The sequence below is a fragment of the Rhipicephalus sanguineus genome, chromosome 1, assembly GCF_013339695.2.
Source record: "Rhipicephalus sanguineus isolate Rsan-2018 chromosome 1, BIME_Rsan_1.4, whole genome shotgun sequence".
Lineage (NCBI taxonomy): Eukaryota > Metazoa > Arthropoda > Arachnida > Ixodida > Ixodidae > Rhipicephalus > Rhipicephalus sanguineus.
In genome coordinates this window covers 339,672,620-339,695,863 of record NC_051176.1, presented here as the reverse complement: position 1 = coordinate 339,695,863, position 23,244 = coordinate 339,672,620, and the positions used below count along the sequence as shown (strand labels likewise).

The 23,244-nt window shown below is 42.8% G+C and overlaps 3 protein-coding genes across 5 annotated transcripts in view; 2 read left to right on the top strand and 1 right to left on the bottom strand.

Annotated features, from left to right (window-relative positions):
- Window positions 1-1,126: 1,126 nt before the first annotated feature.
- On the top strand, window positions 1,127-1,900 carry LOC119379613 (exosome complex component RRP41). Its single transcript, XM_037648921.2, has one exon. The coding sequence runs from the start codon at window positions 1,142-1,144 to the stop codon at window positions 1,880-1,882; it is 741 nt and encodes a 246-aa protein (XP_037504849.1). The 5' UTR covers window positions 1,127-1,141; the 3' UTR covers window positions 1,883-1,900.
- A 938-nt stretch (window positions 1,901-2,838) lies between these two features.
- Window positions 2,839-13,245, top strand: LOC119379610 (uncharacterized). 3 transcript variants are annotated; one of them, XM_037648916.2, is made up of 8 exons: window positions 2,842-3,026; window positions 3,452-5,687; window positions 7,028-7,128; window positions 7,230-7,894; window positions 8,232-8,394; window positions 12,344-12,401; window positions 12,460-12,559; window positions 12,615-13,245. In XM_037648916.2, the coding sequence occupies exons 2-8, from the start codon at window positions 3,475-3,477 to the stop codon at window positions 12,681-12,683; spliced, it is 3,369 nt and encodes a 1,122-aa protein (XP_037504844.1). In that variant the 5' UTR covers window positions 2,842-3,026; window positions 3,452-3,474; the 3' UTR covers window positions 12,684-13,245. The 3 variants fall into 3 exon arrangements, 2 of the variants coding, with proteins under 2 accessions (XP_037504844.1, XP_049267990.1); XM_049412033.1 differs by having other exon boundaries at window positions 7,212-7,894; XR_007414956.1 differs by lacking the exons at window positions 12,460-12,559; window positions 12,615-13,245 and adding an exon at window positions 9,688-9,779 and having other exon boundaries at window positions 2,839-3,026; window positions 7,212-7,894; window positions 12,344-12,392.
- Window positions 13,246-15,900: 2,655 nt separating this feature from the next.
- LOC119379608 (E3 ubiquitin-protein ligase AMFR-like) overlaps window positions 15,901-23,244 on the bottom strand; it is a 124,341-nt gene continuing 116,997 nt past the window's right edge. The window contains 2 exon segments of the mRNA XM_037648914.2: window positions 15,901-17,994; window positions 18,079-18,186. Of these exon segments, the coding sequence (XP_037504842.1) occupies window positions 17,871-17,994; window positions 18,079-18,186 (232 nt within the window). The 3' untranslated portion in view covers window positions 15,901-17,870.

Here is a 23,244-nt window from a genome sequence, read left to right as displayed (position 1 = left end):
TGCAGCACCAGCGCCTCCCCAAACTTTTTCTGTGCCTGCCGCGTCAGCGCCGGTTGCTCCCCTCTCGACTCCACCCTGAAATGCCACTTGGGGGCGCTATCCTTATTATGCTCTTTATACAGTAACTCTAATGCTCTTGCAGACGTAGAAGGAATCGCGGATGTTATGATGCGTAGGCAGCGAAATGACTAGTCTTCACATTAAGTACAATAAGAAATAATTCGCACATGTTAACTCGCTCCGTGCCCTCCAGAGCTTGCTCAAGCCAGCAAGACCAGCAAGACTCCATAATTCAGCTTGGCTAAAACGCACATATGCAGACCAAACAGTCAAGCTAATAACAATGAACTTAAAGCGCTACTCTATTGCAACAAATATCCCGGCAGCATTGTCTATGGTCTCTCGTGCAATGACTCCAACACGTCTCATAAATGCATCGGTCACTACGATGAGAACGTGCACATATTAGGCGAGGAGGATGTCAAGTGTGGGCCACTCCAGAGCAGGACATCAGTGGCTGCCGCTGCTCGTCCAATTTGGTCCAGGAGACCGCTTAGTCGCCTTAATTTTCCAGGGAAGTTCGGGTAGTGCACTGCAGAGCATACGAGGTCGGCCTCCCAAGCTTCCCCCACCTCGTATCAGAGATTGTGCCCTCATTGGAATTCACATATGTGTTACACGCTGTAGCGTCGGTCTCGACTTGCACCACCGGACATCGGTTTCAGTATGCAGTTCGATTTATGAGAAGCAATCTACCCAAATGTGAGTACCTACAGTTAATTGTCTTTTGGGCAGGGGGCCAGGGTAACAAGCTACTAGCACCGTGACTAGCACCACCATGCTGACAGTCGAGCAACGAACAGGCGCGCCGCGGCATGCAAAGTGTAGGACTGGCTGCACAGATGTGAAGAGTACGGTTCCTAGATGGCAGCACAAAAAAGGCTAATATTATGAGTTTATCACATAAAGAAAGGCTATTTTCTGAATTAAAGTGTACTTTATTTTATCATTTTTGTGCGACGCTTAGAATCTTAATAGTCTTGATTCGGTGAGGTATTTTTTTTATTTCGGATGTAATAAAATGCCTGCAGATTCTGCGATTCTGCCGCGCTGAGAGAGCGAAGAGAGCGTGCAAAAAAAAATGGCGGGCTTAGAACTTCTGTCTGATGAAGGCTATCGATTAGACGGCCGAAAGCCTTTTGAACAGAGAAAGATAGCCTGTAGGTTAGGTGTTTTTACTCAAGCTGATGGATCAGCCTACATCGAGCAAGGTAATGCCAAAGTCCTTGCCGCAGTTTACGGTCCTCACGAACCGCGAGGCAGTCGTGCCCGCTCTTTCCATGACCGTGTGTTAGTCAACTGTCAGTTCAGCATGGCCACTTTCAGTACTTTGGAAAGGAAACGTCGTCCCCGAGGTGATAAGAAGTCGCAGGAAATGACCCTACACATCCAGCAAGCCTTTGAAGCTTCTATTCTGACCCAACTGTACCCTCGTTCACAAATTGATATCTTCGTGGAAGTGCTGCAGTCGGATGGAGGCACGTTGAGTGTTTGCATCAATGCCGCCACTCTGGCGCTAATCGATGCTGGTATTGCACTGAAAGACTACGTGTGTGCTTGTTCCGTGGGTTTTGTTGACGCTGTTCCTCTTGTTGACATAAGCCATCTAGAAGAGTCCTTACGTGGTCCTGAGCTGACAGTGGCCGTGCTTCCGAAGTCGCAGCAGATGGTTCTGCTCGAAATGACTTCTCGTGTTCACGTGGATAACTTGCAGAAAATGCTGGACGCAGCTGTAAAAGGTTGCACCGACGTGCATGCTATACTTGACAGTCAAGTGAAGGAACACACAGCTCAAGTCGGTTCGTGCATTGGTTGGGAATAAAGTTGTGTTTTTATACCCACCTATTCCGTTGCTGCATTATCATGTGTATATTACGTGCAACACGCAATAACGACAGTGACGCTATTTCGCTTTTCTTTCCCGCTTTGTGAATAAAAAAATGTCAAATATCGGATCACTGCTAATGGGAGACGTGCCATAATTTGTTGCAGTAACGCACGATAGCCACCGCCTTGACCTAGATGAAAACAAACGCTTCCAGAGACCATGACCTCTTTAGTGCGCTTTAGCGCCGCTTCGCATGACCGAACTCTGCTCAAGGTCCTCTCATGGTCCTCCGCACTCAGCAGTCCACATAACGATCGCCAGAGAGCGACGCTTTGTCGCATGCTCTTCGTGGATACGCGCACACGCGGGACGCGCTAGGCAACCAGGTAATACCGTCAAAGGATATGGGGTCAGGGGCCGTATATTCTATCGATTCATTTCAATTTTATTTCTTATCACTTTCCGTCAATCTGGTACGGAGGATCATGGAGGAAGCAGAGGAAGTTCGTTTCTTCCGACGCATGGTAGGCCAAGTTGGCAAAGTCGTGATATTTTAGGCGAACGACAAACTCGTATCGTAACCTCGCGTTGAACATCAAAAGTTAGTGGTCTAGGCCCACCGCACCGACGCTGAGCCTGGCTGAGTGTTGAGCAATGACGGACGGCGGAACGAAGTCGACGAAGTCGAAAGAACGAAGGTAAAAGCAGAAGTAAAAGCGGTAAAAGTATCTTGTGAATGGTGTTGGCGGCGCGCAGAACCTCAGCAACAACAGAAGAAAGGAAGACTTTACTAGTAAAAGTATTCAGCTGTTTTACAAAGAGCGCATGCTACAGCAGCGCCATTCGGTGCATGTGGGTAATAGTAAGCAGCAGCTTTTGTATTCCTCGACCACTACTTATCTCTATGTAACTTTTGTAGCCAGCGATCGGCAGGAGCGGGCGAGGTGGCGAGGTATTCAACGGTTGCGGCAGTTCTGGCTTGTTTTAGTTGTGTGGTTGTGTGCCATTCGCGTAGAAGCGGAGTGCATAGCTTCTGTGCTCGATGTGAGTGGCTTGTGTACCTGCTACGCTGCCTACGTGCAGTTCGGGCCGGTTCGGGCTAGCACGTACTTACAATGCAGTCGTGCTTGCAGTTTAGGTAAGGAAACACCTCTGTTTGTGGCCGTGCTGTTTCTTTTAAATTTAAACTTAATGAATCCCTTGATACCCATTTGAATAATATATATATATATATATTTATAAGTGACAGTTGAAGTCGTTATCAGCGCTGTGGGTCGTACTTGATCGCCTTTTTAAATGTTCAAAAAGACTTTTAAATGTTCAAGAAAGGCGGGTAAACGCTTTTGATCAGCTTAAAAGTTAGCCGTGGTCAGCGTTACAGTTAACTAGTATTGTCATAGTACTCTTTCGATAGCCTGAAATAATAAAATGTTCATACTTTTTTCCTACCTCCATGATTGCCAATTTTCATCTCAGTTCAGTGCATCGGAGAAATCGTGTGCATTTTGTTGACCTGTCGCCTCAGGGTATCTTATCAATATTCTTTTTTCTTTTTGAACGTAGGCAAAATGATGTGCTGAAAGGCGATGGAACTACCTCTGACAACGCAATCAAGCTACCAGTCAGCCTTCTTCTTTCCTTTGTGTTATGCGACGCCAGAGGCGAAGTCTGATAGCGAGACATCAGCATTCTGCGAAAACCATTCTGCAACATTACGAACGAGCTTGAGTACATTGGACTGCAGCGATACCGGCGTTTGTGGGCGAAGTTTGTGCTCGGATACAGCATTATCGTCGCGATCAACACCATCTATAAATACCACGCACGAACATAAACTGGGAAATGAACATACAAACCTAGTGTTGAGAAAGTTTCTACAGACGTTGCAACAGGATTCAATGGAACCGACTGAGGGCTTCTCGCAAAGCACATCGTACTCGGCACCGCCAGCTTTGATGTCAGCATCACGCGGGACGTCGATTGCAAGTTCGTTTAGCAGCGAGAGCATACCAGTTGTGACTACTTCGCAAGGAAGTACTGAACATGGAAGTAGCAGCTGCACAATGTCTGGAACAGTTGATGGAGAAGTACAGTCATGTACAGAAAAAGTGCTGGAGCAGGAGCGTGCAGCTTCTTCCAGTGTTTTTTTTCCTGGTACATGCTTGTCAGCCTCAGATGCAGTAGTTGCTTCAAACTATGATACTGGAAAAGGCAACTTAATGAATAATCAAGAATTGGCCCTCTCTCTTGAGTCAGTGCTGACAGTGGTACCACAGTCACTTCGGGTGCGTTCTACAACCGCAAATGCTAAAAGCTTGGAGCGGAAACAAGTGATCAAAGAACCATGTGTTAAGACTTGTAGACCAAGGTACTCTACTTCTTCATGTGGAGGTGCTAGCTTACAGTCATGGGACTCTCATCTGGAAATAGATGCATCTATTGAAGACATTGTGGAAAGTGTGATTCACGAACTGTCCATCTGTGAAACAGAGTTGCAAAGCTGTTCGGGCATGTTTTCCCAGGAGCACTCTACAATCAGTGATGCGCCACGAAGAGCATCCCCAGCCTCTCTTTCAAGTTACACATCAAGCAAGCGTTTAGAGTGGGACAATGGGGCAGACATTGGATATTCAGGCACTAGTGGTAGAACACACGAGCAAGGAGGGTCAAGGTATCGCGACATAGTGAGGCACATTTCTGAGCCAAGCGAAAGTGATGTCATCAATCAAGTGAGTGTTTCCCCCGATGAAAAGGCACATGAATTTGCTGTGCCACATTTTTGTGATGTTATTGTACAGACTGAAGCTTGTTCAATCAAAGATGCTGGAGTCCAAGCTAATGCTTCTGTGACAGATCTTTCGTCTACTCAGACTCATATGAAAGCATCAACAAAGCAGTCTGATTTATTAGTATCAGGCAGTGCTGCGACAGATTTGAGTAGTATTGCATCTACCAAGCAAGGATCTTCCATAACTTCACTTGCTAACAGCGTACACCAACAAACTGGCATGGAGAAAAGAGGATTTTATGTGACCGATCGAACACCAAACTATGTTTGTGCCAATTTGAAGCCTGCTGTTCAGCAACCTCCAGGCAGAAAGAGCCTTGAAATGCCAAAACGTGATCGGGCAAATAGCGTTTCGCTCTGCTATAGCCACAAGACCTTCAAAGAGCATAGGAACCTTAGAAAGAAGCATGCAGGTTCAACACGAAAACGTGCGTCGGATTTTAGCCATGTTCAGAGAAGACATTGCAGCAATAACTTTGTTTCTGCCTCTGATACTTCTCATGTAGAATCTGAACCTTTGGATGTCACTGGCTTTGCAGTTATAAACAACAACCGAATGAAAATGAAATTGCCTACGACTGTGCCTGGACTGGCTTCTCGAAGTGCAACACCTGCTGAGCTTCCTCGTGCTTGCTGTGAACTTAACAAGCGGCGGCTTGATTATTGGCTTAGCTCTGGTTTTCCTTATGTGCCTGCAGTGGTGCCCCTTGAAGTAGACATCCTACCTCGTATTCACAGTGCTGAACCAGCCACAGAAAAGCAAGAAAATTGTGATCCAAGGCTTGTAGTATCAGGGTCATGCCTCCCATCTATAACTCAAAGGCAAGAAGCCATTGATATGGCAAATGCTCGGACTATTGTAACAGCACAAGGTGCCAGTGGGATGACACGAAAGCGTTACATTGTCCGTCCAGCATCACATTCAGCACTGAAAACATCCGAAGCCAGCACGGTGTTTTCAAAGCAGACAGCAGCACTGTGCCAAAAACTCATTACAAAAGACAAACTTGGGTGAGTACACTGTGGTTCTTTAGTCATGTGCTGCAGTATTAGTAACTAGTGAAATGTTGATTTGTTGTTTTGCTTACGCACTTCCAGTGAACAGTTTTTGGTGAAGCTGTAACGATTTACTATCACATTGGGATGAAACATGAACTGGAAGAAATGAACACTTATGCCTGATTGCTTCAAAGATGTGTTATCTAAGTGTGGATGGAAGCTAAATGCATTCTGCCCCCAAGAAACTAAGCTTCTATTTGAGTTTCACTATCACCCTAAGCTGGGCAGTGACAAGCAATTGAATCACTTCGGTATTAAACACAGTGGCCTATGTGGAAATGGAAATGTTCCTTTGAGTTCACCTGCTTGACCAAATGAATAGGGGGGGTTAGTGGTACAGGGGGTGAGTGGTATAAAGGCAGTTCACTTTTTTGTTTACATTTCATTCTGGTATGATTGCTCATGTGCCACAGTTCTAAATAAAAATTTCAAATTGCAGCAAATTGAAATTCTGTGTCAAATGAAGTATATTTGATGAAAGCTGATTTGATTGCCTCTGAGAATTGTGAACTAACAGTTTTTAAAGTGAAGCTTTTTTTTTTTTACAAACTCTCCTGGTACTTTCCTAACCACGCTCCTGCACAGATATAGCCAGGGTGGTTTAACCACTCCCCACTGTTCCCCCTGATATTTTTATTTTGTGTGTGTGTGTATACACACATACACATACCGGATGTTTTTTTAGACAATACGGATTTTTAAATGAAGATGCTATGACAGTCGAGCCCCTGTTGTCTTTGCAAACAAACTCTATTCCAAGGTGGAAAAGCTTTGCCACTACCTAAAGTTATGGGCAAATGAGTAAATGAACAAAATCTCATTAATTACCTTTTTTGATTATTAATTTGAGGGCAGTTGTTTATATGGACAAGTTGTAGGACGTGACAATATGTGGCATACCCTTCTAATAAAAATCCTCAGATACACACGTAATTTGAGATATTAATCATTAAAATTGAAAGCCCCAATTCAGGTGATATTGAAAACTAGCACTCCCGGTGCACAGTAAATGCGACATCTGTGTTACATCAGACTGGAAGCTCATGTGACAAACTCTAAAATAAGGCACATCGCAGCAGAATCTGGTCAGGAAAAACAGCAAGTCATCCCAAATACACAATTGGACTGCTTATTCTTTGCCTTTGGTGTGTAGTGCTTATTTGTTTCTAGAGCTGCAGCGTGTCCCTTTGTAATGCGTCACTTTGCCTTTCTGGCTTATGAAAGTTCAGATGTGTCGATTACAACAGTGCAAGGGATCTGCATAATTTTTAACCTTTTGAAATGTTTTGCAGGATAGGATTGTCAACCATGTCCTCTTTTACTAAGATGGACGGCATACCTCCCATTAATGGGGCAGCCAAGTCAACACTGCTGTTGCAGAGCAACACTGAAGGTAGGAAAAAAGGCTTTAATAGGTGTTTATCTCCCACACGTATTACATTGAGAGGCCCCTCTGCAGACGTGTGTGATGATTAGTGATTTTTGCCTTTCCAGACACTTTGCTTTCAAGATCAAATGAAAGCGAAGCATGTTCTTCAGCAGAGATGTTGGCATCTTGCAAAAATCAAGAGGAGCATTGTCAGCACAACTCTTCTGCTTCGTGCAACAGTTTATCCGAAGGAACTTCATCACAGCTGCTGACGGTGAATGGTAGGAGTTGCAAGCTGAAACGGATGGCTCACAGAGAGCTGGAAAAGCTAAGGTTCCTTGTTAATCGACAAAGACATGGCTACTTGAAGCAGTTGCAACGAGAAGTAGAACGGCTGCATAAACTTGAGCAGCTGTTCCTCTTAGCAGACGTCAGTCGCACAGCATCTTCAGCAGAAACAGAGACCACTTCACCAGAAAAGGACGTTGGAATGGTGTGCAGAAACGGAGACAGCAACAGCGTTGCAGTGCAGACTTCTCAGTCACTTTTTACCAGCTGTGATGATGAGGACACTGTGGTCAAGGAAAGGTGCTTTGTGTCAGTGGTTGGCCAGTCGGTGAAGAAGCAGAGAGACCACCCTTCACAGCAGAGGAGGAAAGCTGTCTCCAAGCGTCCTGTAGCATGGGTAGTACCTGTGGGGTTAAACACCCCATACAGTGGCAATAAACAAGACGGAGCATCCCCAAAAGAGAGAAACCACCAGGACACCAAGCAAGAAGAGAGTCTGCAGGTAATTGACACTATTCACCTGGGTTTTCATAGATGGCTTCATTTGATGTTAGATTCAATATTAATGAACCATTAGTCTTCACTATTTTGCTAGCAGTAGTAAGCTGGACAACTTTCATCATTCTAGTTGTTTCATCGTGGGTGGTCATGATGTCAAGTGCAGTTATGGCCAGCACTGAAAAGAACTGCACTGAAATAATGGGAACACACAAGTTGAAGCAGACATTGTCCATCTTGTCTGCTTCATGTTGGGTTTTCCTTGTTTTTTTAATAACGGAAATATGTCATTCTGCATTGACTGGTTTCACGGTTTAATCAAAGCATGACTGTGTTTTCAGGCAGCATTTGCAGCCCATTGTAGCCGCTTAATCAAGCGTTCAGAGGCAAGGCAAACTCAGCTTGCTATCCTGTCTGAACGACGACAAAAGCAGCGCTTGGCACCACTGCAGGTGCAGCTGCAAGGGCGAAATCAGCTGCACCCTCGTCCACCAGGAAATTTAGGTTTGTCTCTTTGTGCATTTGTGTGTTCGTAAAAGGAATTCTTGTGGTGGTCAACAACAAGCAAACAAAGCAAGCAAGTCAAGGAAACACGTTAAGAAACTACTACAGTAGACTCGCGATAATTCAAACTTTTGGTTAATTCAAACAAATTTCAAAATTTTGGTTGGCCCACTATTTTTAATGTACTTTAAAGGGACACTAAAGAGCAAAACGATTTTTCTGATATTAGTAAAATACTCTTTCACGATACCAAAAACACCACGCTTGCTGCGTAAAGACGCTTAGTAAGCGAGAAAGCGCGCAAAAACAAAATGTGGGTGGCGTCGCCACCTTGAAGTTTCCGCACCATTCGCTGTGATGTCACATGTTTTGACGGCGCCTACTAGGGACTACGTAGTTACTAATCGTTAAAATTAAGTACATTGTCCTCTGAGGGGGCCATGGACTTGACATACCAAGTATGTGTAATTTTTTTGGGCCAATGGCGCCAAAATACGATAAGTACACTTTGGAATTTCGTCGAGGGGAGATTTCGGCGCAAAATTTAAAAATGAAACTTTGAACTTTATTTTGTCCTTTATTAATAAACCTATGATGGCGAAATTAATCACATTAGAGCTCTCAGAGCACGATTTATTGATCTAAACCGATTCATTGTTTCTCTTTAGTGTCCCTTTAAAGCCATTTAATTCAAACTGCTCTGTTGCATAAATCCGGTCGATTGATACTTTTTGCTTGTCCATGCCAGAAAACATTTGCTGCCTTTAGCTGAACATTCACATTTTTATATCACTAACGGTTGCGAATAAAGCTGATTGTCTGCCTACAAAGCGGTCAAACCAGGCAAAACTGCATGCACCAACAATCGCATGTTGAATGAAAAAAGAATTACTGAGACAGTCTGGCCTTGGTCTGTTGTGTGCACAACTCTTGAGCCACTTTCGCCACACTACGCAGGTGTCATTCGGAAAAGTGTTCTAAGATTGGGAAGGGGCTATCAACTGTCAGGGGACACAGCAAATTTTGTCCCTTAATTAACACACTCGTGCATGCACCCTAGAATAATGAGTACCACTGTGATCGCTGACATCTAAAAACTTTACTGGCAATCATTCAGGGCTGTCTATGATGTTGCTGCGGCCCTAAAAAAAATAAGCATTACAACACAATGGAAATTTTGTCGTTAGGTCAGGAACTTTATAAAATCAGGTTTCATTAGATTGAGTTCTAACTGTAAATGTTTGTGTTTTTGTACATGCACCTGCATTTCTTATTTCATACATACATACACAGGGTGCCCCAGGTAACTCCAGCCAGAGATTAAAAATATGGTGACACACTTTATGACGATGCAACCAAATGCATGTTGCTGACTATTGCATGGAGTAAGTCACTCTATTTTTTGTGTTCTGCTTAATTAGGCAAGGTTAACTAACTTCTAGAGCAATGAAGCTGGGCAAAAAATTCCAATGAGAAAGTTGTAGATCAACTTGCAAAATGTCCAATTACACAGTGTCTGACTTTCTGTCTACAAGGTGTTTTTTTAGACTATACAGATTTTTTAATAAAAAATTCTACGACAGTCAGGCTCCTGTTCTTTTTGCACACAAACTATATGTTGAGGCGGAAATATTTGCTGCGACTATAATGTCATTGATGCGACTAATTAACAGGCACTCATTAATTTTTAATTATTTACTTAAGGGCAGTTCATATTAGAAAGTTGCAGTGCATTACAATTTATGGCATACCCATTTTTTAGAAATCGCAAAAGTTGCACGTAATTCGAGATATTAATAGAAAAGCGGAATTTGGCCGGGAAAATTGGCAAGCATTCTGAAACACACAAGTAGACAGCTTATTCTTTGGGTGCGATGTGTGATGCCTGTCTGTTTCTTTCTTAAACTATAAACAGGCGTGAAAAACTATTTCGCCTGTATGCAAGAAGGAGCGCCGCAGTGGCTGCCCCAGAGTTTTCTCCATGAATGGAGAAAGAAACGGTTGACACTATGGTTTTCTTGCACACAGCTAGAGAGAAACACGTAAGCACCAACACCACACGCCAAGGTAAGGCGATCTGCTGGTGCAAGTGAGATGACTTGTTGCTTTTCACGAAAAGATACGGCCCTGATGCGCGTTCATTCAAATTTTGTCACTTCCATGTCAGGGGCAGTTCCAGTCTGATGTAACAGAGTGGTCGCGTTTCGTGCATGCTGGGTGTGATCAGCTTCAGTATCGCCCTTAAAATTCGATGATGAATATTTCGAATTATATGCAACTTTCGTGATTTCTAAAAAAAATGGGTATGCCATAAATTGTCATGCACTACAACTTTCTAATCTAAACAACTGTCCTCAAGCCAATAATTAAAAATTGAATTAACATGGTTTTGTTAATTAGTGGTCCAACACTCTATCAAAGTGTTGGAGGTTCGGGAAGATGCATGGCAGAAAACTTGAGGAATAGTGAGTGACGGGAAGCTTTTCTGCAAAGTACAAGGCTAGGTAGGTTAACTCGCAACTTAAGAACTGTGGTACTTGAAGTGTATGAGTAATCAGAGAAAATAAACAGTGCTGCACAATTTTGAATTACTTCTAACATGTTAATATGGTTAGCTTGGTGAGGATCCCATACAGCACATGTGTATTAGACTTCAGGGCTGATGAAAGTACAACATGCTAGATGTTTGACAGAAGCGGGATCAAGTCAGAGGTTATGGCGTAAGTAGCCGAGCACGTGGTTTGCATCGTTTGTTATAGTGGTAATGTGTGTGAACCAGGACATATCGGGGCGGGGATTGATACCAAGGTATTTGTAAGTGCTTACTGAGGAGATGATGGAACAGTTAATTGTATATTCATAGACGATGTAGGATGGCCTGCGGTGAAAAGATGCAGTTGTTTTGGTTCTAACGAAGCGCCAGCCACTGTGGTCTAGTGGTTACGGTGCTTGACTGCTGACCCGAAGGTCACAGGATCGAATCCCGACCGCAGAGGCCTCATTTTGATGGAGGCAAAATGCTAGAGGCCCCGTGTACTTAGATTTAGGTACACATCAAAGAACACCAGATGGTCGGAATTTCCGGAGCCCTCCACTACGGTGTCCCTTATAATCATATATGGTTCTAACGAAGCAGCCAAACATTGATCTGCAGCTAATTTGAGCAAAGACAAACCAAATGTGCCGTAGACCAAGTCCAGTCATGGAGCTACATATTCTTGCACACTTTTGGCTGCCACGGCACACCACATACCTTCCAGTCCACTGCACAGAGTTGGTGAGAACGATAGATGGCTGTAGACATTAGGCATCAGTATGCCTGATGACATAACTTTGTCCCTTCCTTCATATACCCATTTTAATACAAGATGGGGTAAACAAAAGAAGGGGAATTTACATCACAATTGCTACAAATAACATCTCCTATACTTTCCTTGGCTTTCTTGTCTGTTAGTTCTAATTAATATGTGGTAAAGTGTGACACAGGACATTTTGAACTTGTCATCAATTATGTTAAGTATAAATTAACTTACAAGTGCACTTTGAATAAAAAGATAATGACAACTGAAAGAGCAATGAAGAACTGAAAACACATTTGGTGAACAAATTAAAAGGATGCTCCAGCTCCCACAGGGAAGCCAGGTCCACAGTTGGTTATTCAAATGCACTTAGTATCATTATTAAGACTCAGTTGCACAATCAGTAAAATCTCGCAAAAGATCGGCACGCTGGCTCATTTTGTGAGCAAGCCTAGCCTTCGGTTCAAACGTGCATATGCATCTAGAGTGTGTTTTTTACCTTCCTGAGTATTTGGCATATTGTACTTTGAGCCACGAGCAAACAAATTTGCTTTAACTGATATTGTCTTGGGTATTGCAGTGTTGTTTTTGTTATACTAAAAGTTAAAATGGTTAGCTTACTTGTGCTTCCTTTTTCCTCACCAACAAAGGAAGAGCCTCAACAAAGAAGACATTTACACACAAGGAAATGAGGGAACAGACTGAGAGGTAGGTTTCATAGCTTGTGAAACTGGGGAAGCTAAATATATTTATTTATATTTCCTAGGGTGTATCAAAAGCTGCCTGAGGTTATTGACTCGAAAACAAGATTGCATAGAGAGCAACAGTACAGAACAAACCGTCTTATGGCACAGCTGTACAACAAGGTGAGTTGACTTTTTTCAAAAGTGTCTTTTATACAGGTTTTCTTTTGTATTTCAGGCCATCCAAGAGAAGGCTTTGATAGGCTGTGTGAATTTTCCAATTAACAAGCCATTCACCAATCTTTGAATGATTCAGCAGTCATCTCCACTTGTGAATTGGCAGTGGTACAAGTTTGCTCTGCGTGATGTGTATACTTGGAATGTAAATAAAAGATTGCCTGACCTTCAAGGGGAATATTGAATGTTCACTAGTGTGAGAGACTTGATTTAAGGCCATTATTTGGGGACACCAAACTTTGTCAACTTGTTTGCTTCATCAATATAAAACCTTGCTGTCTGGACAGTGGACATTTGAACAAAGCCCTTATAAGAACTTGTATGCTCGTCTTGTAGTTCTGGACAGGTCCACTTCTAGGTAAAATGAATCGAAAGCTTTGTGCACAATGGTGGCAAAATATACACTGCATGCTGCTGGCAGCAATGCACATAGTGCAACCACACTGTCCAGTATCTCTGCCATTGCAGCAGCCATGTGATAACTTTGTTACTCAGGTGCCTTCTGAAGTGAAAGTGCTTTCCGAGATGAAAAACTGGGCCTTGCTTATCATATGTGCAAGTCACTGCATGACAGCTGTTATCTTGCATACTGGCTTAATAAAAGAGCTATAGCTGATGTTGCTACACTCCTATTTTGTTGTATCGACTTATTGTTGCGTAAAAGATTCGCAAACCTCGCGACTTGCAAGACACCTCAAACCGCACTGCAATTTGTGAAAATATTTGAACTGTTATACAATCACAACAAGCAGGCAAGCTTCTCTGAAGTTACAAAAGACATAATAAAAGAAATACAAAATATGGAAGTGTAACTCTGGATATCATACAGAAGTTAATAATTAAGATAAAAACGGGCAATATTTGAAAGTACAACATTGCAACAACTGAAGCAGCAAACAGCACCAGAGAATGTTAAATTTTATTTCCTGAATTTTTTGCTGCAACGTTCATCTTCAGAGCGTAAAATATGAGCGAAACCATTTGCCTATTCACACTGCCTGTTCATCTGAAGTGTGCTAATATGGACATCCTTAAGAAGGAAGAACCTAGCAGACGATGTGCCTAGCTCAGTCCATTGTGGGCATACACTTACCCTCACTCATCCTTTTGCAACTTGGTTCCGTCATATGGCGGTGACGTGAAGCAAGTACTTAACATTTTCAGCTGCAGGCAGTGTCGTTCCAAGATATAGGTTTGCACTGTTGCAGAGTAGAACAAACCTTCCAGCAGAAGATAGTGTTTGCAGACACCGCAGTATATTTTGCATCTAAAAAGAACCGATTCTTGAAAGCATGAAAGGTCAGTGGAATCGGTTTTCCTTTTTCTTGCGTTTGTGCACCGTTGAACTTGACTGTCTGTACACTTAATATCTACTCTTTCTGCTTAGTTTGTATATACAAGGGGTGTTCAGATGTAAAGGTGTGAAACGACACTGGGGATATAAATGAAAACTTATTCAAAGTATACACCATAGGCCTGAGCACAACAATCCCATTGATAAACGAGCCGAAGGATTTTTAAATGCGAAGCATTTCTTAGCGAACCTCCAGCACTTTTGAGCGTTTCTATCTACGTATCTATCTATATTCATCTATCTATCTAGCCGCCTACGTCTAGGTACTCTCGTGATCGCCTCCTTAACTTGGTGTAGACCAAAATTAGCATGGGAGGGTAAGAGGACTTGATGAATATGACTGTCTGGTAATGACATGAATAACGTGAAAATCCTGCCGTGTACGTCGTCAAACCCTTTCCTCCAGACACGTGTGGCACATACCCGTTTAACATGGGCCATGGCATATCGGTACGCGCCAGAGGTGATTGACAGTTTATATCTACCAAAGAATGACAACAACAGACATTGCCGACACCTGCACCATTGACCCAACGAATGCAAATAATAAAAATCAGGATCTTAGCAGAAATCAAAACCAAACATTCTGCGTGGCAGTCAGGCGTTCTACCACAGAGCCATGCCAGGTCTGGAAACTGCTTTGGAAAAACGCCCTATTCAGGTGTAATGTCGGTGCAAAGTCACTTGTGGTTGTGGTGCTAGCTATCTAATTTAATAACAAGGCAATAAGCACTAAATATGTACTCCTACGATGAAGGCGAGTCATGTCAGGTTAACGTATGTGGTTCCAGTGTTGGCACCGCTTTTATAGCAGCCTAATAAACATTACATTTGTATTCCTATGATTCAGCAAGGTATATTCAAGCGTTGTTCGACCACGGATGAATGCGCTAACGAGTTTTGTACGATATTCACATCATCACGCCATAAAGTGCACTTCGTTTCGATAATATTGACCTGTGTGCTCTAACGTGAGTGCTGACGTTGAGTCAGACCATAAGTTACCCTTTAAAAGCCAGTGTTGTCGACGTGCCTGGTAAGCCCCGATGCGCACACAACTACTACACTTACTAAAACACGTTACTAAAACACGCCATCTTAATGACTGCATGACAAGATGACGGGACATCATCTCTTAGACAGCCTCTCATTGCTCAAGCTGCTAAGCCCTCAAGGTGATAGGCACATTATGTCAAATATACTAATATGTGCAATGTAGGCCATGTTCCTTTAACCACCAAGATACTGCATGGCAATTTATGCATACCAGTACAATCAATTATGATAGTGATGCAAAATGCTTATAGTATATGCACAATGGTAATTTTTAACAATTCATCATTTTCTGCTTGTACTTTACTTTCATGCAGTGTATAATGTTAACAGTGCTAAATAGTTAGTGGCCATTAGCAAGAACAACAAAAAAAAGAAACTAGTTTTGGGGCATATTTTATTCAACTTCCGATAATTCAAGGGAAAATATATGCAACGTATAGGAGCTTCGATTATTACTGGCACCGGAAATTACATTTTGATTTTATCGATTTTTCAATACAATTGGCAATTGTGCATAAATGCTCAATGATAGCACCAAGTGCCTGGCGAAATTGATCGTCAATAAGGTATCATGGTCAGCTGTTACTATGTTTGCCAATGCAATTCTGCCCATGTGCCTACTCCACATCTCCCCTCTCGAAGTATACTGAACGAAGAACTTGATAAGAGTACTGATGAAGTGTAATATTGCTTCCTTGAAAGGCTGTAAAAATGGCAAGGTATGTTGAAAGTTCACATACTAGAGCGCGATTGACATTAAGCGCTTCAAAAACTAGGCAAATTTTCATTCTTTCCATGTTTGTGTAGCTGCCATAAACTATAGTGCGCTGCAGACAGCTTTCACTGCATCAAAACTGCACTGTACTACTGCTGCCTATTTACTTTGAGCAACAACTTTATTCACTTTTCAGAGAAGCAAGATTTACAAAAAGCTATGATGAAAGTAATGTGTTTGCCCTTTAACTTAAGCCATTGGTAAAAACACTGTACAGACAATAACATAAATACATGTACAACTATATGTGTAAAAAAAAAAAAGTTGATTCACAAGGTCTCTGAATATGCCAGTAGCAAAGTACTCTACCATATCTCATGCCATAGTTGAATTGCAAGCACATATCTTTGGCTGGTAAACACACTAACAACCCTCACATACCCTATGCAGCCTTAAAATAAAAAGTAAACTTCCGTTCGTCTGACAAGTATGATAGTCAATCACTAAAGGTACACAGTGGACAGTACTGCAAGTAAGTAGCATCGTTCATTAGCAGTTAGGTTTTGATTTCAAAGCAGACATGACAAGCTGAGAAGAGATGTGGCTGGAAATAAGATGCACTATCTTTGTCAAAGCAAACACATGAAGTCCTCACTAAAAAAAAAATAAAAATGGCATAAATTGTGAATAACTGAGCAGATTGCTTGACAACACTTTTTTAAAGCTTTGGCACAACGTTTGGTGCCATTGTTATGTTTACTTCAGACTGTCTAGGCTGCAGAATTCTTCAAATAGCACAAGCACTTACCTCTACCCGGTCTACAATTTGTAATATGCAATGTATTAAGTACACATGCTTTTTCTTGCACAAAGTCAAGCTTTAATTCAGCAAGACTGAAAACTAGGTTGCTTCATAAGAAGCAGTAAAAATAAAAGTAATTCCTGCCTTTCTGGTGTACTTAATACTTAACATGGTGCTTATTAATCCAACTCTAAACAAACATCTAAAATGCTTCTTTGTTCTTGTGTTTGTTCAACAATACATATAAGGTAGACAGCTGTGTTGCACAACAGCCACAAAAGCAAATGTGGCACTAAACTGGGGGAAATAGGTAAATTGGTGAATGCATGTGAAGGACCGACAAAATGCCAGAGGATAATGGAAGAGTCTATTAAACAAGGCATTTCATTATAATGTAAAAAAGACAAAGCTTAGAAGGACTGAGGCTTCAGAAGACCAAGCAAATACGCTGAAATAATGTACTTTAATACAAGAACTTCTGCAAGGAAATCCTATGTATTACAAACAGCAAGTTACTGGTACAAGTCTTAATTTAGACAAATTTTTTGCATGTGTTGATCCAGGAGACTGAACAACGCTTGTGAAGCACTGTCTTCGAAGACTTCCTGTTGCACGTGTAGGCATTAGTGGTGCATTACCAGAAACAAGTAGGCAACTGCCCATGAAAGTAGCTAGCTACTATGCCATCATTACTGAATAATTTTCCCCTAAAATAAATGAAAAAACATAAGCCTTCTTTGTACGTGCAGATCTGCACAGCCAATAGTGTGCATAAAGAAAATCTCTTGACAGTCAGAAGTCTAGTGTCCAATCTGGAGGCTAACTTGCTGAGGAGAGCATATCCACGCAAAAATGAACACAAATGCGGTTACCAAGCCCCCCACAAAGCACAGCACACAACTGGACATGTCCACCTGTCCTGGCTTGGCTGCCTTTAAAGTTCCCGGTTGCCAAGTACCATGCCGGAAACACATGAGAGTCTGTAGACATTGGATTTGGAGAGCGCACTTGCAGCACCCACAGTCAGAAGATGCTTCATTTTGCACAAACGGCCGGTATGCAGGAGGGCGTCACCAGAAGATCGAATGCACATTTTCACACACACACACACATGCACACGCTTAGACTTAAAAGGAAGAAGGGGAAAAAAAAGGGGGAAGCTCACTGCAGCATCTTTCTAAGACTTTCAAGAAGGCTACTGCTCTCTTCTGTTTGCAACGATGTCCACGTGATTTAACAGTGACCATGAGAACACCAGTCTCACTACAGTTGACCGACTGTACAAAATGGGTGTGATGTCACAACCCACACAGAGGCAGGTCTCCCTCCCTCAGGATCCCAAGTGAGGCTGGCGCGATCGTCGGTGGGCCTGGCTGAGAGGCATGCTCGACAGGTCCGATGCCAGCCGTAGGTTTTGGAGTGAAGGTCCCGCTTTTGATCTATCCAAAAATTTCCTGCACAGTCGGACATAGGTAATTCAATGCAGATGCCATGAAATTTGCCTAAAGTATGGGGCCTAATGATGGAACAATACTCACTTGCGGGCCATTTTGAGAAGCTCCTCTTTCCTCCGTGACAGCATGCGTTCCCTCTCACTAGGTGATTTGGAGAAGCGGCCACCAACTTGTGGTCCCATGCTGTTGTCCCTGTAGAACACAGTGGTGATTAGGGACATAGAAACAGATGGAACGAAAACGGCCATAGTTTTGAATAAATATGATGCATATCACTGCAATCATACAAGTTGTGACAGATAATTTGAAGTGTTCTGCCACTTCCTTAAGAAGGAAGAAGAGGTAATAATCATTTTGGGTAAGAAAGCTTTAAAAGGGGCATGATCTATGGTAAAGGCTCTTGTAAACAAGTGAGCCAAATATTATTGCACTACATGCCGCAGAAAAGCGACAATTTCCTGTCAAATCAGCCAAAATTACTAGATTTATCCGTTGTAATATCAATGCCAATTACACAGAAGGCAGACCGGACAGGTAATAGCCATTTCGTGAATGGCACGCCCGCAGGTGATTTCAGAGGCCACAGGCTGCGTTATGTAGATGCCGTGGCCACCCACAGGGTACCACCACGTACAGGCACCGCACATGCCTGAACCAGAAGTAGTGATCAACACATTGAAAGAAGAGAAAATGGTCATGGGCCATGGCATGCAGCAATGTAAACGTTTAGGTGGCGCATTGCCTTCTTGCCATCAACAGCTGTGTAGCTTCAAGTTCGCTTGTGGCAATGAAAGGAGAGACTAAGTGCTTGGCTTATGCAATAAGTCTGCTTATACTTGATGGATTCGAAAAACCTGTGTGAAAGAAGATTTGTGAAGCAACAGGGTTCAAAAGAGTAAGGTCATTCCATGATAATTTAGGAAGGCATCGCACTGTTCCTCTAAAACTGAATTCTACTTGCAAACACCTCTACACGAGCCTAATTGGCTACCGTGTACTGTATTAACATGCAGCTTAATCACTGAAAAAAATATAAAGAATCAATTAATGTGTACTTCACTCTTAAAAAGGTCCACATCATGGAAATCGCTTATTCAATTAAAATTAATTTTACAAATTTTGTACATACTGCTATTATATTCCTGCTTAAGGGGGGACGAGAGTACCAAAATAGCAAGAAATCGTAAAAAATGTCAATTTTTGGAAATCACAATTTCGAAGTATTTATAGTCCAAATTATGCTCTGGAAAAATATTAGGCTATGGCAAAAGTAGTCTTCTTTTTTTTTTCTTACAGGCTCAATAGAGAAAATGACAAATGTTCTCAAAACTTGAAACACTAATTTCTAGGCTGTGTAATTTCTGTGAAGTGCCTCTGCCTTACTTAAGTTTTGCAGAAGTTTATATGAACAGATTTAAACAAACTTGGTATCGTTCTTTCCAGCAACAACTGAACTACAGGCTAAAGCGTTTCTTTTTTTTTCAACCTTGATGCAACTGGAATTGTTTGATAAGTAACAGCTAATTACTGGAAGCTAATTTTTACCTTCAAAGCTTGAACATTATTTCTGATGAAAGAAATAGCTGTTTTGACATTTAATCTCCTTTAGCTTGCGGGTTGGACCTTTAAGAAGAACCACGTAGTTATGAAAAGTAACTTTTTTGTATTGTAAATTACCATAACGACCCATAAGAAATGACCTAATTACAATGTGGAAATTTGTCATTACTTCCCTCTTGAATGAGATATTCGAAATATGTTTGCAGATGAAATCTCCATTCAATGATGCACATGCATGCCAATTTTCATTAAGACAGGATAATAAATGAAACACATTTTTTTCAAGACCCTCATCCCCCCTCAACTTCCACAGCAATCACATTTGATAGTCAAGATTGTTCAACACAACACTGGTCTGTCAAGGAAAAGAAACCACATTCATCTGCACCCCTTGTAGTAAGCAGTGTTTAAAACATGGTGGCTGTGCTGCTTCTAGTGCCGGCTGTAGAGCAAACAATCTGGACAATAATATGTGACCTTGCTGCGAAATTTGAGCAAGAACACAGCAGCAGCACACACTAAACCTTAAAGGGGCCCTGCAACACCTTTCTGAGTTATATTGGAATAGTCTCATTACTGACGTATGACTCTTCGCAAGTCATATGCCGCAAAAATTTTTCGAATCCGTCAAGTCTAAGCGGTGTTACCAAATTATAGAAATCACGTTCCGCAGCTTTCTCCCTCTGCTCAACGCCGCCAGCGTGCGGAAAGCTGCGTGGGGCGTGGAGGGAGGGAGCGAGGAGGTGCCCAAGAATTACGTCAGCGCTGGCAGAACTTTTTTCATTTTTTTCTCTCTGGCGTCTGGGCGCAACCACGTGGTCTGTGGCGCCACTTCCGGTCGGCTAGCGTGGTCCTCGTCGAGCGGAGCCCATTGCACCGTGTATCGCGCGTGCTTGAAAACTGCGAGTCGGTTTGCTAATGTTGGGTGTGCACCTTGAACTGCCGTAGTGTTTTCATCGCTCTGCCTACCATGGACGCAAACCTGCGTGCGCGTTTGGAACGAATGACAGCTGAGATGGGTTTCGACCCACACTCCGATACACCGCCTCGTCGCACTGCTCATGCTTGAATCGTATTCAACACGGCAAAGCTGCGCGCACCCTTCTCCCAGTGGCGGTACTGGATTGACAGCATTTAAGCCGGTGGGTGGGCACTTCGATGCTGTTTGCTCTTCGAATGCGAGCTGACAACAAAGAACTAAAGACTAGAAGAAAGGATCGTGCGGCATCGGGCCGGCACGGACCCATCCCCCGGCTGTCTGCAGCTACCTTGAAAATGCGAGTCTGCTTGGTTGCTGTGTCGCGGTTTCTCGGGAACGTGAGACTACGGGGAGGATACGCCGAGGTACGGCTCGATGACATACTGAACAGACAGCGAACGGGACTCTCGCCATACAGCGAACACAGGTATCCTGAACTAGCCGGCGCCAGCATTGTTGTCGGAGAAATGCTGCACCCCTGCCTTGGTCGGTCGTGAGAACGTGCCGACGATGCAGTTTCCAGCTGACGAGGCAACACTCAAACGGCTTCCACTCTTAACGGCAACCGGCGATGGTTAAAAGCACAGAAATATTCAAGATTTCGGCACTGCGCATGGTGAAGAAAACGCAACCACGCAACTATGAGCAGACGAGCTGTCGGTGAGACCGGAAGTGCTAATATTAATATTTGCTCGGTGTTTTAACGGCATAACACAATATAAATGCACATTACATATATATATATATATATATGCATATTATCATATATAATATGATATAATATGCATATATAATATATATGCATATTATCTACTTATAGAACTCAAAAATACCAACGAAGGTAATAATGAGGGTGTTATCGTGATTATAACATCAGCCAATGGTGGAACTACCGACAATCGCGTCATATATTGCGGACTAATACATCATTTGTCGAGAGAAGAGGGAGCGATTTCCAGCTGACTTTGGGAATTTATTGTAAATTCCAGGCCGCTCGCTTCGCTGTAATATCTGGCTCGCGTGTTCTCGGGAGCCTCGACTACCGATTGGCAGTGCTTTTTGACCCTGCTCAAAAAGTGTTGCAGGGCCCCTTTAAAGGGACACTAAAGAAGAAAGAGAGAGAGAGAAAAAAAAGATTTTTCTCATATTAGTGAATTACCCTTTTAAGTTACCAAAAGCACCACTCTTCAAGTGAGAAGACGCTTGATAAGCAAGGAAATGCTCGAAAAGAAAATGCAGGTGGCGACGCTACACTGAAGTTGCCACACCAATTCCTGTGACGTCATAGATTTTGACAGCGTCTACTAGAGCCCTCACAGTTCTGAATTGGTAAAAATGAAGTACATCATTCTCTAAGGGGGCCAGAGACTTAAAGGGGTCAGGAACCACTTTTCCAAGTAATGATCTAATGACCTCAGTATCGGAGTTTACTGCCTCCCGAATCGATGGCCACAAAAATTTCTCGAATCCATCAAGAATGAGCGGAGTTACGGGGGTTTGGCGCACGCTCTCAGCGCTTTCTCTCTTTTCTCGTGCCAACGAGCGCACTGAAAGCTAGACAGGGAGGGATGGCACGGGGGAAAGAAGTTACGTCAGCGCGCGTCATGAACGCGATCACTCTCCCGCTGTGATTCGCATGCGCGAGTGCGGCTACCGTGTAAATTTAGCAGACTGAGGAGTGCGGCGCGGGCAAGTGGCGGCACCCCGTGGCAAGAAGCGCATCTCATACGGCTATCGGCCAATAAGCATGCTATATCTCTTGCGATGTAAATTGGCAGATCCGCGACGTCAACGGGCAGACGCCCCGCTCACCGACGAGAGTGAGAACCGGCCTGTGTTTGAAAAGAGGGTGCCTGAGGAAACAGCAACTTCGTGCTCCGCTTGTGGCCTTTACGCGGCGCGCACGACTGTAATATTTTGCAGAGCAGTTCATAGCCGTGTCAGCTTTCCGCAGGATGCGTTTTTTCAACAAGCCCAAGGGGTGCTTCATGACCCCTTTAATGCCACGCTTCGATGCCACTGCGCATGCTTGGAAGCTCCATGTTCCAGCTTTGAGCATCAATAAGCAGTTGGTAGTTGGTGCTCCTCTGTCTCTCTCTGTCCTTCCTTCATGTTTCGAGCATTGCACCAAAGCAAACGTATGCACCAACTCGCCCAGGAACTTTGAAATCCATGATGTCAAGCTGATATTCATGCGCAAAGATTTAGGCACTAAATTTAACAATAAAACTCTGACCTCCATTTTCTCTTCTATTAATAAACCTATGATGGTGAAATTGACAATAAGAGTTTTCAAAGAATAGCTCGTCAGTCTAAACAGATTCATTGTTTCTTTTTAGTGTCCCTTGAAAAAAAAAAAAAAAAGATATTACTTAAATGAGAAAACGCAGGTGTTGTAATTAATGACTCCATAATTCTTGCTTATTCACTAAAGTCACCCAATGACAACAAATAAGCTTATCTATATTTCTGTTAGGCATTGTGAAGCTGATATAGCCTCAACAAAAATTTTGCTGAATGTGGCATGCTACAGCAAGGATTGATCACATCTCAATCTGCTTCTTAGATTACTTCCACTAATGGTGAATTGCACTTGGTGGTCTGAGGCTGTCTATTTTTTTTTTCACCCTCTTGCTCTGTAAAAGAGAATTTGTATTCAACCAGTCAATCTGGAGCAGGTTCGCATGTTTGAGTAGTCATTTTAGATCAAC

Bases quoted from the DNA above. Each gene is read 5' to 3' on its own strand.
- LOC119379613 (XM_037648921.2), top strand. From the start codon at position 1,142: ATGGCGGGCTTAGAACTTCTGTCTGATGAAGGCTATCGATTAGACGGC.
- LOC119379610 (XM_049412033.1), top strand. From the start codon at position 3,475: ATGGAACTACCTCTGACAACGCAATCAAGCTACCAGTCAGCCTTCTTC. The intron at 8,395-12,343 runs GTTTGTCTCTTT...TCACCAACAAAG, and splicing joins TCGTCCACCAGGAAATTTAG to GAAGAGCCTCAACAAAGAAG. The intron at 12,402-12,459 runs GTAGGTTTCATA...TATATTTCCTAG, and splicing joins ATGAGGGAACAGACTGAGAG to GGTGTATCAAAAGCTGCCTG.